At 39.7% G+C, this 17,312-nt stretch overlaps 1 protein-coding gene across 4 annotated transcripts in view; it reads left to right on the forward strand.

The window, feature by feature from the left end:
• Positions 1-17,312, forward strand: part of prkd1 (protein kinase D1) — a 247,947-nt gene that overhangs the window by 195,105 nt on the left and 35,530 nt on the right. The window contains exon 20 of one of the 4 annotated variants that reach the window (XM_036150358.1): positions 11,202-11,450. The exons of the other annotated variants lie outside the window; for them this stretch is intronic. Within the exon in view, the coding sequence (XP_036006251.1) occupies positions 11,202-11,314 (113 nt within the window). The 3' untranslated portion in view covers positions 11,315-11,450. Of the gene's footprint in view, positions 1-11,201; positions 11,451-17,312 lie in introns of those variants that run through there. 4 annotated transcript variants of the gene reach the window in all.

Genomic DNA, 17,312 nt, shown 5'->3' on the forward strand with positions numbered 1-17,312 from the left:
CTCCTCCACGTCGAGAGGAGCCAGTTGAGGTGGCTCGGGCATCTGGTCAGGATGCCTCCTGGACGCCTCCCTGGTGAGGTGTTCCGGGCACGTCCCACCGGGAGGAGGCCCAGGGGAAGACCCAGGACACGCTGGAGGGATTATGTCTCCCGGCTGGCCTGGGAACGCCTTGGGATTCCTCCGGAGGAGCTGGCCCAAGTGGCCGGGGAGAGGGACGTCTGGGCCTCCCTACTGAAGCTGCTACCCCTGCGACCCGACACCGGATAAGCGGAAGAAGACGGACGGACGGACGGAGATCTAATCTTATTTTCTTATCTAAAAGTTGCTAATCAAGTATGTGAACATTTACAAAGTAATGGCCAATATAAAGAGTTTATGTCAGCCTTCAGAGCTCATTATAGCACAGAAACAGCTCTGGTGTCATTTAAATCCCATATTAAACGGGTTTCCAGGGTTTCCTTTATGACCTCCAGAATATTGCCAATTTTGAAACATTCTATATTAATTCTTTCCTATCAGGAAGTCCACAAAATGCAGTTCCTGTTAACCCAAGAATATAACTTAAAATTGTCCTTCTAACATATAAAGCCCTTAATAATCAAGCTTCATCATATATCAAAGATTCAATTACCTCATATGGTCCTAACAGAACACTTTGCATAGAATGGGAGGTAGATCCTTCAGTTATCAGGCTCTTCTCAGCCTCCTCTCCACTGGAGAGGAGACTGAGAAGTGTTAAGCCCTGTAGACTAGGCTTAACACTTTCCTTTTTGATGAAGCTTATAGTTAGAGTAGTGTAGGTTATCCTAACATATCTCTATAGTTATGCTTCAATAGGCTTAGGCTGCTGGAGGATATCAGGGCCTATTTTTCCCATTGTGGTGAATTCTCCTAGTGTTCTACAATTTGCATTGTTTGTTGTTATTTCGACTTTTAACTTTTTGTTCTGTCTCTATATTTTTTCTCTTCAGTAGGTATACCTGGTCTGGGAGTTATGTTAGCTGTAACACCATCCAGGGGAGGCAGATCATCTCCCATTACCATATAACATAGAGAGGATTCCTGGATCAATGTGTGCTTCTGTGCTTTTTGTGTCTCTGCTCTGTCTTCTCTAACCTCCAGTCAGTCAAGGCAGATCACCGTTCACGCTGAGCCTGGTTCTGCTGTAGATTTTCCTTCCTGATAAAGGGGAGTTTTTCCTCTCCACTGTCGCTTCATGCATGCTTAGTATGAGGGATTGCTGCAATGCCATCAGGAATGCAGACTGTCCTCTGCGGCTCTATGCTCTTTCATGAGTGAATGCTGCTTTTCAAGACTTGATGCAATCTTCTGGGTGTCCTGAGATAAGAAACTTTTGATCAATCTGTATGATTTGATTGAATTTGACTTTGTTAAGTTCCTTGACATGACATGTTGTGAGTTGGCACTCTATAAATAGAATTGAATTAGTCCTCTCCTGCATCCATAGCATGCCCACTTTAACTAGTCAGGGATTTATCCTGGGTGTAAATCCCATCCCTTTGATAAATTAACCATTCTTCTCTAGAGTGTAAAAAGCTAATATAACTCAGTTATCAAATCATTAAATTCAAAAAGTCAAGTTTATGGCAAGAAACATATTTCTCAGTGAAAACAGAAACACTTAAGATACATCAACAAGCTTCCATCACTGTGACACTTGCTTTATGTTAGAACAGTGCAACAGTGTTTAAAAATTATTTAATTGATAATGGTAGAAATAACAAGAAACAACTAATGAATGGTGCAGTTACGCTCTGTTGAAGAATTGCATTGGAGAAACCATTCCTTGTTGATGTCCATAAGTTCCCATCTCTATAAAACAACTGGAAAGGTTTTCAGCAGTCTGAAAAAGTAAGGTTAAATAATTGTGCTTTTGAGGCAAAAACATACTGATATACCATAGTGTTTTGTATGCTTACATCATTATAGTGTTTCTTAATTGTAATTATGTCTGGTCTTTTAATGCTAATATCTGATGGGTTATTTATGTGTTTGATGTATTACACTTTGAATTCACCTCTGTATGAATAGTTCTTTACGAGCACATCTGTCTTACTTTGACTAACTTAAAGTCAAAGACATTTGCCTACACAATTTTCAGAACCGTGGGGCTGATCTGGCCCCTCAGTCTTGTTTCAGTTTATCATGTAGTTTATCAACATATTTCCTATGCTAAATGTAATACAAAGCATGAAAAAAGACAGGCTAGACAGTACTGTTAAAGTAGATAAAAGCAACAATATGGTATTGTGTCCATATTTTGGATACTTTTGAATATTTCAAAGATTATATTAATATTAATATTAATAGCGCCAGCAAATAATTTTGTGCTAAATGATAATGTGGTCAATTAAAGGAGTAATAAGTAATAAAGTTACTGCAACATTAACCAAAATCATTGTCACTTGTCACCTAGGATGGAAGTAACATTCCCTATAAACAATTGGTCCTCCATCAACAATGTCTTAGTCAAGTTTTTCTCCTTTCAAACATAGAGGTACGGTCTGGAACTACTTTGCTTCAGAATGTAGCCTGTGTTTACTTCCTGGTTCCTGAGTCAATCATATGAGAGTCCTCAGGGTTCCCAAAACAGAGTGCATCATTAGGTATTTTATCTTTGTAAAAGATCTGAGTCTGAGTCTGTTCTTTGCGGTTTTGTGTATTTGTTTTTCTGATTTGCAACACTAGGTGTCAGTTTTACTTATTGCTCCTTTATAGGTGCCATGACATCACAGTATAAACCATTTCATGTAGTTGATATTGCTGCATGTGTAAATGCTCCCAAGAATGTATTTAAAAAAAAGCATTTTATTTTGTCAGGCCAAATGTCCCTCCTCAGTAAAAGGGTTCGTTGCGGTAATGATATGCAGCTCTGCCAAGATGACTTCACTCTGATTGGCTACAACCATATTTGGAAAACTGGTCAAATGTTTTATTATTATTTCAATCACAGCTGCATATTCCTGTGTCCCTGTGCTCCAGTTCTTCACCGCAGTGACTGCCACTATGAAGGTAAAAATGTTTCATAATATCTGCACTTGAACAAGTTTAAATATTTTACTGTACAACTTCCCCCATTATAATTTACAGGTATTCACATCCAAAATACGACTGAATAATTACTTGTACAAAAGATTCACACACATGCAATTCAATATGACGTGTGTAAAAGTTTCACCTGCAAAATTTTTTCACACAAAAATTATTCCTTACATATTTGAAGTTGTTCATTTTCAGCCTAATTTCCCACTACCACTACAAGTCAGTGAACAAAACTTCTGGAATCTGCTGCTAAATATAGTCAACTCTGACACCCACAGGACCACAACTTTATCAGGCATGACTTTTGAAACATTTCTTATATTTGTTTGTATCAAAACCCAGCTGTAAGTGGGAAGGTGTGAGGGCAGCTGAGGGGAGGGGGCGTTGTCGGCGAAACGGACTTGACCAATCACAATAAAGCTCAAGTTTGGCCTGAATTAACGTTTGCCTTTATCTCTGCCATTCTCAGGCACAACAAGCCGAGGTAAGTTTGTTTTAAGAGCTCTGTAGAGTTAAAGTAAAAGTGCCCTACCTAACATCTATATCGGCCTGACTTGCTAAGCTACATTGCTACTTGCTAATTCAGTTTGCGGCACTCCAGGCCAGAATGTTATCACAGCAAAATCAATAAGTAAATAACCAAACACTAGCCTGGATTAACGCTATTGTTTTTAGGTTTTATTATATGTCTGTTTTCCATAATTATTGTAAAGAAGCAATAAGAATTTTTGATTGTTTATTTGTTCTTAACAGCTGTTTTCAGAGGTGACCTGTTGAGACTATAGGGCTTTAGTTAATGAAAACAGAGCTCAATAAGCCTTGATATCTTTGATTACACATAAGCATGCACAATATAATAATGTGGGCCAATATTGATATTAATATTACTGTTATGCTGATAACCGACATTACAAATTCTCTCTCTCTCTCACACACACACACACACACACACACACACACACACACACATACATACATACATACATACATACACATATATATACATACATACATACATACATACATACACATATATATACATACATACATACATACATACATACATACACACACACATATATATATATATATATATATATATATATATATATATATATATATATATACAAACCTATTGTAGCATTTCTGGGATGGTCATATTTTGCACCAGCTAAAAATTATAAAACGAAGATTTTATAGATTTTATATAACTTACAAGGTAAGTTGTGTATACAACTCACCTTCCTAAACTGACAAAACTGCTGGGAGTAAGTTTGGATAATGAATCTAAATAATATCAAGTATAAAGAAATGAGGGAAGAGTGAAAAACTCTTGCTTTTCAGGTTGAAGATAAACCGATCAAACCTAGCTGTATTCGTGGTAACAGGGCATTGTTAAATTGCAAAACATGTTTTAACCACAACTCATAACTATAACACAAAAGACATGATATCCTTTGCACATTTACAAATTCAAAAGTTGTGCTAAAAATAAGTGTCTCAAACATTGAAATGTGGGTTATAGTCTAGGCTTCCTTCATGAGCAAAGGAATTTTTTTTTTTTAACAAATTGAAGCATTTCTGCTTCCTCACACTGAATCCTGTTTGTCTTTTCATCAACAATATGTGATGCAGCAGAAAAGAGCTGTTCACTGTCCACACTTCTACATGGAGCTGAAAGGTACTTGCGTGCTGCTTTGGCTAGGGTAGGAAAGCGAGCCATGTTGCTTTTCCAGTACTACAGGGGTTTTTCGTTTCTGGGGATGTGGGGGGGCTCACTCAGCTAGCCATGCACCTACAGTAAAGCAGACAAGGGCATCACTATGTGTGACCAATTAACAACAATCTAGACCTTGCAACGTTATCCGCTCCTCCGCTTTGTTAAACTTTTCTCTGAGCAGATGAATATAGGTCCACCCACTATTGATCCATGGCTAAAAAATTTACTTAATAAAGATAATTTTTTTATTAACAGCAGACAATTAACAGGACATTACAGATTTTAACACCCTTAATTGTTTGAATAAAATACAGATTATAACAATATACCTGTACACTTGTGTGGCTTCCATTATTGAGTTCTCCTCCAGGATTTCATCATGCATGTCAAACAGCGGCTGTTCTTTTCCTCTTCTCTTGTGGTTCTTTTGTGACTGCCATCTGTGTAGCTTTTGTCGTCATTTTATTGACTTCCTTCTGAAGCACACTGACTGCTGTTTGGTAATTGGGTCAAAATAACGGTTCTTGTACCTCGGGTGAAGGGTCGTTGCCAAGAAGTAAAGCGGTTTGGAAAAAAACTCTTCCAAATCGCTCGTATACAGCTTCCAGTAGAGTAGCCTTTGCTGTGCACACCGCACTGTCTGTGTCAGCTACCTTGCTCAATAAACGCTTCAGTGCCAAAACAGATGGAATCACGTCTGCGGCAGTAGCAAATTTTGAGCTTATCTCCCTCATTAATTGTTCAAATAGGGAGAGAAGTACTATCATGTCTTCAATGAAGACTGCCGATCAGCCAGGACAATCAAATGCACCTCTGGACTTTGGGGAGAATCAAGAGGGCGTGAGTGCATGGGAAGGCCAATATAATCAGTATGAACAGCCCATGGCTGGCCCAGAGGCGTTCCCTGAGGGATGCTATAACAAGCCAAACCCGCCAGTCATACACCAAGAGAAGAGGACCGCAACCTACGGGACAACAGAGGTGAAAGCATCAGATAACGTATCTTATAACGTAAATTGAGTGACACGATCTCTGTATATGTATAGATCGCGCTAACCTGACTCAAGCCAAACGCATGTCGCTCTGCCTAGCTCCACTCACATACATCTGGGACATCTCCATAGGAATTGCCTTTATTGAAGGCTGGGCCTTATCAAAAATCCTTGCATATGATTGGATAAGCCACTTGTCTGTCATCTTTATCGACGTGCTATTTCAACCACTCACACCGAAGCTAACCCGTGACGCTGATGAGAGCGACGCAGGAAAAAAACAAAACTTTTTTTTTTATGTGTTTGCGTCTCTAGTGGCACACGTTTTATTGACAGTGAGCTGACAGGCCAGACATATTAAATGTTCATAAGTGTTTTAAGGTGTAGAAAGAAATTACAAGACTACAAATGTAACAAATGTAATAGTCTATCTTTACAAACATCAAAAGTTTCTTGCCTGTGCTTCAAATATGAGATGAAATTAAGGCTTGGTATGGATCTTAAAAATATTTATTCTAATAGATAAGTAAGTATAATGAATGCTTTGGATGTACTGAAGCCTTGATAAATTGTAGTGCTATGCTTCCAGCTAAATATGAGTGTTACAAGTGTTATACCTAGTAAAAGGTCCAGGCCCCTAGTTGATGTGACTCGGTGTGTTCCAAGTAATACACGGATCTAGAGAGTGAAGGAGCCAGATAACTTATGTCTGTGTGGTTCTGTGTCTAGTTAGGGCTTGTATCCTGAATGTTTGCCTACAGCAGGGTGCGCGAGCTGCTGCCTAGGGGGTGCACTAGATAAAAAAATAAGGGCAGTTTGATAATTGCACAACTGCAGTGTTTTTTCCCTTCTCAACAAAGATGTGTAAATTTCCTTTGTAAACATTAAAATCAAACTGTAAATTTAATAAATAGATAAAAATGTATCCACACATAAATGTATTTATTTAGAAGAAGTCTTCTTCTGCGCTTCATTTAAGATGACATATAGAAGTTATCTTCTACGCATTGTACTGTATACAATGCGTTGAAGATAACTCTTCTCACTTCACATCATTTATGTCAGTAGAGGGAAAATTTAATTCGGGCTTAAAGGTTTATTTACAAGTTTAAATTGAGTGACACGATCTCTGTATATGTATAAATTGCGCAGCACCTACAAATAGCGCTCCCCATGGTGCTGTGACTCTGAACCAGCGACAAGCACTGATGCGCATGTCAGGCCCACACCGCTGCTGCTGGTGGGAAAATTGGTTGTGGATGCAGTTTCTTGACTATGCTCACGCACAGAGCTGTAATACTTTTCATTGGATGATGTTAGTCAGATAGTTGCAGTTCATTATAAAGATTCAGTTTTAACGCGTATTTAGACAGGAACAGGGAAACCGGCAGCTGGTGGTCGGGGAGTGCGGTGGTAGTGGGTGAGGGGAGCTGAGGTGTGTTGCCATGGGCATGTTTACCTGCTGAATGTAACCACTGTGACACAATCAGGAAATAACTTTTTATTTCTCTGATTAATACCAGCTTTAGCGAGCGCTATGTTATTTTTACTCTATGCATCTCTACCAAAGTGTTGTCTCTCTCTCTTTCATCATTGGACACATATCAAATTAAACTGCTTTGTGTTTCTATTCTGTGGCGTAAATTGTGAGTCAGACTCAGATTTCGATCCTGTCGAGGATGTTGTGTTTAACTTTATTGCAATTTAATTCAAATTCTATTTTAATTTTCTTTCCATAACCTGTGTTATGATGGTTGTGTTATTGTAACTGCAACCGCATTTTAAAGTGTTTTGTGGTCATTTGAGCATTATTAATCATGCTGCCTTTAAAATTGCTATAAAAAAGGTTTGTATTTGTTTTTTGTTTTTTGAAGGTCTAGGGAATAAAAGGGGTTGCGCGGCTAAAAAGGTTTGGGTACCGCTGGCATATAAGAAGGGTGTGGGTGTAGATGACACCCTAAGCTCCACATTATCTATCAACATCTTGGAAAAGCCAGCAGTTCTGTTTAAATTATGTTTTTTTTTATTTTCTAGTGCTTTTAATGCTATTCAGCCACATAACATAAGTTATTGGATTTTAAACTGCATAATTCTACAATTGCCTGGATTTTAGGTATCTCTTTATCTCTTGCATCGTCCCGTTTGTGAGAGTGGGAGACAAGTGTTCTGATCAAATTTGAACAAAAACTGGTGCACTTCTTTTTTATTCACATTGTATACAGCCGACTATAGGCATAGTTTTCCATTTTGTCATCTACAGAAGTTTTCAGATGACACTGCCCTACTGGGCCTGATCTCTCGGGGTGATGACCAGGCTTACAGGGAGGAAGTTAGCTACTTTGTTCGATGGTTTGATGCCAACTTCATGCAACTTAATGTTGGTAAAACATAAGAGTTAATTATTGATTTCAGAAAGAAAAAAAAGAAACTTTCACTCCACTGGTCATCAAAGGTCAAACTGCTGAAATTGTTGAAACATACAGATATTTACAGAGTGTAACTAGACAGTAAATTAAACTGGATTGTTCGACCAGGTTCTTTTTTCTTAGGAAGCTGGGGTCTTTTGACAAAAGCAGGAAACTCCTGAATGTGTTTTACCAGAGGATTACGGCCAGTGTGTTGTTTTATGCTGTACTGTTTTGGGGCAGGAGCATCACTGTTGAGGACAAATACAGACTGAACAAACTGATCAAAAAGACATTCTCAGTGGTTGAATTAAATCTTGACTCAGTGGACATTATCATGGACAAAAGGATGATGAGAAAAAACTTAAGACTGTTCTGTTTTAGTGGCTGAATGGTAATGCCTCGTTGTTCAAATGATTGCTTTAGAAACTCTTTTATTCCTGCTGCAGTGCGCTTTCATAATGAGCACTTTGTATGATCTTACTCTTGATGATATTGACAGTGATGTTAAATTATAATGATGTTGCATTTCTGTTGTGGTCTATAGCAGAGTCCAGAGTAACTGTTTTTTGCCTGTATATACATGTTTTTATAAACCTTAACCTTAAAGGTGTGTTAACACCGTACGTGAATGTGGCAGGCCGTGCAACAGATTTACATTATATCCCTATGTACAGGTGCAACACAGGAGCAATACAACGCTAAGTGACATAAAAGGTGCAATTTTGGCAATTTCAGCAAAGCCAAAGAGATACGACACTTGCAATGGATGTGAAGCGACAGTTGTTGAAAAAGCTGAACTTTTGTGTCTTGTCGTGCTGCCACAACAAATAATAAAAAGGTTATAAAGACTCTTAAAACAAACTTACCTTGGCTTGTTGTGCCTGAGAACGGCAGAGATAAGTGCAAACGTTAAACTCAGGCCAAACTTGAGCTCTACTGTGATTGGTCGAGTCAGTTACCACGACAATGCCCCTCCCCTCAGCCATCCTCACACCCTCCCACTCACAGCTGGGTTTTGATACAAACAACTTGCAAGGAATGTTTCAAAAGTCATGTGTGAAGGGAGAGAGTTGTGCGCCTATGGGTGTCAGAGTTGAGCATGTGTATGGGGTCATTATTGTAGCAATATTATTGCAAATGTGTGTGGAGAGTTGTGTGTCTGTATCTCAATTTGTGTGTGTGCAGTCGGATTTGAAAATGTGTAAATAAATCTGTAAATGTGTGAGGAGCTTTGTGTGTCTGTACCAGAATCTGCAAATGTGTAAAACAACTTGTGTGCGTAATTAGGTTTGCAAATGTGTAAAAAATCTGCAAATCTGTATTCAATTCTGCAAATGTGTGCTACCATCTGCAAATGTGTGCTAAAACCCGCAAATATGTTGATCAATCTGTAAACACACACAGAGACACTAATGGCTGAAGTATTTTCGCTTCAAGACCCTGAAATACAGACAAATCATTGGTTACAAGTTAACCTGATTCTCCATTGGCTCTTTACACATGTGATTTTTGCTACACTTCTGCCGTGAGAGAGCCACAAATGTGTAAGAGGATTTGTATGTGTAGAAAATTTGTATTTACGGACTTCCGGGAGGGACAAGCGATGCAATAGACGCAGATTTCAGCGCTCCCCGAACTTATCACTTCTACTGATTTTTTTTACTCTTTTTCACTCCTAACAAGTAACCCAGCAATAACCTGACCTTCTTTGGAACAGAATCATGCCTCCAAAACCAAAGAAAGATGAACAAGACCGCGAAGAAGCAGCTAATGACACCGCATTCACAGCCGTGCTAACAGCTAAGCTAGCGGAGACTAAAAGTGAACTGCTAGCTGAGATCAAAGACACCTACACGAGGTACGAAGCAAGGCTCATCAGTTTCCAGAACTCCGTTGAAGACCACGACCAACGTATTGCCAGTCTGGAGCAATTTGCGAACTCCACCAGTGATGAGCTAACTGACATGCGGGCTGAGCTAGCGGCGGTAGCTGCGGAGAATACTAAGCTGAAGGCTAGGCTGATCGAGCTTTCTGGGCGAACCCGCCGTAATAACATAAGAATCGTGGGTCTGCCGGAACAAATAGAAAGCCAGACTAGACCAACTGAGTTCTTTTCCCAACTGCTATGTGATGTGCTTGGTGCGGACATTTTGTCTTCACCGCCGAGGCTGGACAGGGCTCACCGCACGCAGCCCGCTAAGCTAGCATCCACGGGTAGGCCGCGGCATGTCGTGATCTGTTTTCATCATTTCCAAAACCGGGAGCTGGTTGTGCGGGCTGCCCGACAGCTACGAGGCAAACTGAAATATAAGGATACATCTATCCATATCTTTGAGGACTACGCCCCGGAGGTTTTGGAACAACGCACTCAATACCGAGACGTGATGAAGAGGCTGTTCGAGTTAGGCTACAAGCCCGCTCTGAGGTACCCTGCTAAGCTAACTGTTGTGCTATGCGACAGATCAAGAAAACTTCTGCCCTCCGTAGAGGAAGCTGTGGACTTTGCATCCCGTCAACGTCGACAGAATGAACCAGAGGTGAACTGACTTTAGCGTCCTTAAGTGACGATCACGGAACTCTGACTTGAATATTTGCCGCAGTTTGATCATGGCTGTATGTTTCTGTTCAAAGTGTTTCTTCTGTATACTTTGAAGAAGGTTATTGGTTTCATAAATATGTTCAAATGTTGAATAAGCATAGTTTACAGGTCTTTACTACAATGCCTTTATTATCGTTGATGACTTGTTCTGGTGCAACAAGATGTGACAAAGAGGGGTTGAATTCATATAATTATCATCGGAATGCTTTACACATGGCTGGGGGGTTTCTACTTTTTGGATCTTGGAAGTTTCAAAGGTGTTTGACACCAATGTGCAATGGACACTGGATTTTCACGTATGTATGGGATACTTTAGGCCATGGGGTTTAATTTTTTTTAATTTATTTTTTTTATATATATTTTTTTTATTATTATTTTTTCTTTCTCCCTATCTCTTTCCCCTACTCATGTCTTTTCAGATACCTGCTACTCTACGCTTGGTCCCACCAGATACATGTTGGAAACCTGTGTAACATTTTCATATCCTCAAGAGTACACGAAACATGACAACAAATGCAAGTACCACACTTAAATTTGTTTCTTGGAATGTGAAGGGGTTGGGTAGCGCTGTTAAATTGCAACGTGTAATGACCCATTTAAACCAACTTAAAGGGGATATCTATTTCATCCAGGAGACCCATATGCTTAACAGTCATATCAAAAGGATTAGGAAACAGTGGACCGGTGACATTTTCCACTCAACATTCAATGGGAAGGCCAGGGGCACTGCAATAATTTTTCGTAAAGGCCTTCCTTTCATTCCAGAGAAATCAGTTCTAGATCCCAATGGCAGATATGTCATGGTTTCTGGGAGGCTTCGAGAAATGCCATTTCTCTTTGTTTGTGTTTATGGCCCTAACTGGGACGACAGTCACTTTATATCTAAACTTTTTTCTTCCTTTCCAGATGTCGAAAATCACTATATACTTATTGCAGGGGACTACAACCTGGTCCAGGACCCTTTATTAGACCGTTCTTCTAACAGGCCTGCCCCTCTTATGAAGGCAGCAAAAACTTTACTTGCGTGCTCTCAGCGACTTGGTCTGGTTGATCCTTGGAGACATAAATTTCCTTCTACCAAGGCTTTCTCTTTCTTCTCACATGTTCATCACTCTTATTCCCGGAAGGTTTTCTTCCTGATGGACCTTAGAATAATTCCAAATTTAGTTTCCACTGACTACCACACCATTGCAATATCAGATCATGCACCAGTTTCCCTTGATTTGGCACTACCCTACCGGTCAAGCCCATTCAGGCAATGGAGATTCAACTCTGTTCACTTAGCAGAGGACAGTTATCAAGATTTTATACGTACCCAAATATCCTTATTTTTTGAATTAAATGATGTGCATGATATCAGTAGGAGTAGCCTTTGGGAAGCATCTAAAGCCTACATGAGAGGCCAACTTATTTCCTATATTTCTAATAAAAAGAGAACTGAAACTGCTCGCCATAATGAGCTTTTAAAGGAAATCAAGGAAGTGGATGTACAGTATGCTGCCAATCCGGATCCTGACACCTATAAAAAACGACTCTCTTTACAGACAGAACTTGATCTAATTTCCACTACATCTGTTAGAGCTTCTTTACTTAAATCTAAACAACTTTTTTATGAATCGGGTGACAAGGCTGGAAAACTTCTTTCATATCAGGCTCGGGTCGAAGCATCCTCTCGACTTATACCAGCTATTAATTCCAGCTCTGGTGAAACTACCACTGACCCAAAGGGCATTAATGATGCTTTTGTTGAGTTCTATACTTCTCTCTATACATCCGACCTCCCACCCTCTCCTGATAATATATTAGATAAAATCAACTTTCCTTGCGTTGATGAAGAATTGGCAGAGCGACTTGGTGCCCCTTAGCCCCCTTGGTGCACATTAGAAGTTCAGGAGGCCATAGGTTGTCTTCAAGGATCCAAATCCCCTGGACCTGATGGGTTTACCACTGAATATTATAAAGCTTTCTCCACTTTGCTTAGCCCTTTTCTTAAAGAGGTCTACAACGAGGCCTTCTCTCTTGGCCGGCTCCCTTGTACCCTGTCGGAGGCTACGATTTCGTTGCTCCTTAAGAAGGATAAAGATCCTTTATTGTGTAGCAGCTATAGGCCCATTTCCTTGTTGAACGTGCGTGGATTTTAAAGTCCTAACTAAAGTGTTGGCATTACGCTTACAGCAGATACTACCCTCAATTATCGATCTAGATCAAACGGGCTTCATGCCCGGGAGGCAGTCCTCATGCAACACCAGGAGGCTTTTCAATATCATTACTTCCCCTAATGCTACAATCCCTGAAGTCGTTGTGTCCCTCGACGCCGAGAAGGCCTTCGACAGGGTTGAATGGAGCTTTTTGTTTAAGGTATTGACGAAATTTGGATTAGGCAAGACCTTTGTTGATTGGGTAACACTTCTGTATTCTTCACCAAAAGCTTCAGTACGGACTAATGATGTTCTTTCTTCCTCCTTTCCTTTGAGCCGTGGTACCAGACAGGGCTGTCCCCTGTCTCCGCTCTTGTTTATTTTAGCAATTGAACCCCTAGCCCTCTGGCTGCGTGCAGAGACCTCCTTTAAGGGCATAACAAGATTTGATATAGTCAATAAAGTTTCGCTATACGCAGATGACCTTTTGTTGTATGTTTCGGATCCTATTTCTTCTTTTCCCGCTATTCTAAACATTCTTAATGAATTTGGCACCATATCAGGCTACAAACTTAATTACCAAAAAAGCGAACTTTTGCCCATTAATGATGCCGCTAAAAAGCTCCCTCCCTCGACAGTACCGTTCCGTTGGTCTAATAATGGTTTCCAATACCTGGGTATTAAAATTGTGCTATCTCTTTCTGACCTATATAGAGTAAACCTTACTCCTTTAGTGGAGAGGATAGAAGCTGATTTTGCTCACTGGTCAACTTTACCCATCTCGCTCGCTGGCCGAATAAGCTTAGTGAAGATGGTGGTTCTTCCCAAATTTCTTTACATGTTTCAACATCTTCCACTTTTTCTAAATAAGTCATTTTTTGTAAAATTGGACATAATGATTTCTAATTTTTTATGGGCTGGGAAGCCGGCTAGAATTCGCAGATCGGTTTTACAGTCTCCCAAGGAGAAGGGAGGATTTGCCCTCCCAGTTTTTAGATATTATTATTGGGCTGCGAATGCACAGAAATTGTTGTTTTGGATGAAGGAGGAAGACCCGTTGCCAGTCTGGGTACAGTTGGAGAGGAAATCTTGTCCGTTCTCACTCCGTTCAGTCCTGTGCTCACAACTTCCTCTACAACGTTTAACTACTTGCCCTGTTGCATCCACTTCTTTGAAAATATGGAATCAGTTTAGGAAACAGCTTGGCCTCTCAAATCCATCCGCTCTGACATCAGTGTTTAAAAACTGTACGTTTGAACCATCCAAAGATTTAGCATATAAAATCTGGCATGATAGTGGTATCAAGTCAATAGTAGATCTCTATTCTGAAAACATTTTCTCTTCTTTTGAACAATTGTTTGTCAAATACCATCTTCCAAAACACCACCTTTTTCGTTTTTTCCAAGTTCGTGACTATGTTAAGAAGTTGTTCCCTTACTTTCCTAATCGCCCTCCAGAAACCTTATTGGACTCTCTTCTCGTAATTGATCCTAATCTTAGAGGATGTATCTCAACACTCTATAAGCTTATTTGGTCAGAAACCTCAACACCCGCAAACGCAGTTAAATCAGCTTGGGAGGAGAGTCTTAACATTGTATTCACAGAACAACTATGGACATCTGCACTGGCTCTTGTTTATTCATCGTCCATCTGTGCCCGCCATAGACTAATTCAATGCAAAGTTGTTTACAGGGCTCATTATACCAATTCACGACTAGCAAAAATTTATTCTTCTGTAAATGATGCTTGTGGCAGATGTAAACTCTCGCCTGCCAATCACTCACACATGTTTTGGTCACAGGGTGGCCGCGGGTCCTTAAAAAGTCTAAAAAAGTCGTAAATCAATTTTCCTCAAAATAAGGCCTTGAAAAGTATTAAATTGTCTTAAATTAATTTTGCATGGGTCTTAAATATTTGTGTGTCACGTTACAGTAAAAATGCGGGCAATCTGTTGTACTAGGTCGAATATTTTTTTCCGGTAGCCTATGCGCTGCGTTGTCGATGGCCGTTTCTCAATATGCGTTCTTGAGCGGGCTAGTGTGCTCGTGACACGTCATCAGCCACAGACCGAGCACTGCTGGCGCGATACGCACGTGACGTCACCATCTTATGAGCAACGCTCCTTGCCTCTAAGGTAGGACAAATGGTGTGAGAGCGCACGTAGCAAAACGCGTTCGTGTGAATCGCCCAGTGGACGGGCCGGGAAAATGCGTGACGGCAACCGCAGCGGTGCGCGAACCCCGCTGGCCGACCGGTGTCATGCCGAAAAGTGCATCCCTGCCGAGATATGCATCCCCTGTCGCGGGAGCGCGCCTCGCTCTGTACAGCTGAATATTGACGAAGAAAACGGATTAAAATGTGACCAACGGAGTTACTTGTTCTTATATTAGTGATATCAAAACGTTTGAATATACCTCTTGTGTGAAAAAAACGGTGTTTATTTGGCAGATTCATTTACAAAAGTACGGGTGTAATGAACACCATTAAATCCAAAGTTTTTATCTGAGGTACGGCTGATTTATTTGTTGTGGTCTCTCGTCATTCACACACAACAATAAACCGTGAGAACCGACGTGAGTTTTGAAACTGAAAAGCTTTGTCTTAAACGGAAGATCAGACTGCTTCTGCAGTAAACGGCACAGCGTTCATAGACCAGTGTGATGCATTCGCGACTGTCAGAAAGCTATGGTGCATTCAGGGACATGGGACATTTCAAACTTACAAAGAAAGAGACATAAAACGGAAAAGAACTTAACTCATACAATAATGTATTTTTCCAGAAAATAGCGTGACCTTTCTAACAATACTTAATGCTCTATACTTGTATTTATGATATTGTTTTTGATTATGCACATCTGCTAGCTTTTTATTCTGAAAATTCTATAATATTACAACAGCAAATTATCAAAGTTCTTCAAAAGCCTGTTTAAAAGATCCAAATGGGGCTGCAGATCATACAGCAACAATTGCCCTGTCATTGTTTTAACGGGCAGAATTTGCGTTTGCTGACCCTTATCCTTTAACTACACATGGGTATACAGGAATAAAGTCATACAAGTGCCAACCCCTCATAGATAGCAGGGGGTGCGTTTTTTGGCAATGGGGCTGCCAAAAAACGCATCCCCTATGTTTTTAATCTAAAAATTGTCCCAGACTCATGAAATTCATACTGGTAGCTTAGAACACATTTGTAAACATGAAGGAAATGTTAAATCAGCTACAAGTGTATATTTCAGTAAAATAGCAGGGGGTGCGTTTTTTGGCAAATGTACATGTAAATGTATAACACTGGCACCGCAGTGGTGGCCTATAGGCCGGAGCGAGGGCCGATCGACGCCGCTTGCGGCTTTAACATCCTTCATATGCGGCCTATCAGCGTACAAATTAACAGTTACTAACATGGTTTAAAACAAAGAAATACTTTCTCAAGTGCCATGTTGTCTAATATTATTATTATTTTATCTTTTAATTTTGGTTAATTCAATAGTTGTCACACAATTTGTATTATGTAAATGTCTTTGCACTTTGAAAGCAGCTGAAATTGTAATTTATTAATGTTTTATTTATTTTTGTTCTGAAGGAACAGTATTTTATATATTTACTTGATTTTATAAGCATTTGTTCATGGGACCTAAATGTTCTGAAAATATTGTAATAAATATAATTTAGGACTGCAATGACATGTTTGTCTTTTCGCATTACACACATTTAGTCGATGTTCTTAAACTCAACCGTCATTTTGATTTGTATTTCCATCGTACGTTTGGTCTTAAATTTCATTTAGAAGTGGTATTAAAAGGTCTTAAAAAGTATTAAATTTAACTTGTTTATACTTGTAGACACCCTGGGTCATGTCCCGAGTTGAAACTATTCTGGACAGGTATTTTTAAATCACTGTCTGAAGCATATGGTTCTCTGGTAGTCCCCAATCCAATGTCTGCAATCTTTGGGATCCCCCCTGCTTCTAACTTGCCTAAAGGAATGGAGCGGGCTATAGCATTTACCACGCTTTTAGCTCGTAGGTTGATCTTACTTAACTGGAAAGATTCTCAACCCCCTTCACATGCCCGCTGGATTCGAGAGGTGCTTTACAACCTCAAAGTAGAGAAATTGAGGTTTTCTCTTAGAGGCTCCATAAAGTTATTTCAGGCTACATGGGACCCTTTTCTTAGGTATTTTGACTCTTTGAATCTTCTTGACCCTGAGGATACTTGAATGCCCAACAGGATCTCTACTTATCTATCTACATTTACATTCATGTCTACCCCTTTTTTGATCTGTTTTTCTCTTTATACTTTTTATTTAGATATAAAAAAATACATTATTAAAATTAATGTATTCTATGTTTTTTTTTATTATTATTTTATTTTTTTGTTTTGTTATTTTTGTTTG

This window comes from Fundulus heteroclitus, chromosome 19 (assembly GCF_011125445.2).
Source record: "Fundulus heteroclitus isolate FHET01 chromosome 19, MU-UCD_Fhet_4.1, whole genome shotgun sequence".
Classification (NCBI taxonomy): Eukaryota; Metazoa; Chordata; class Actinopteri; order Cyprinodontiformes; family Fundulidae; genus Fundulus; species Fundulus heteroclitus.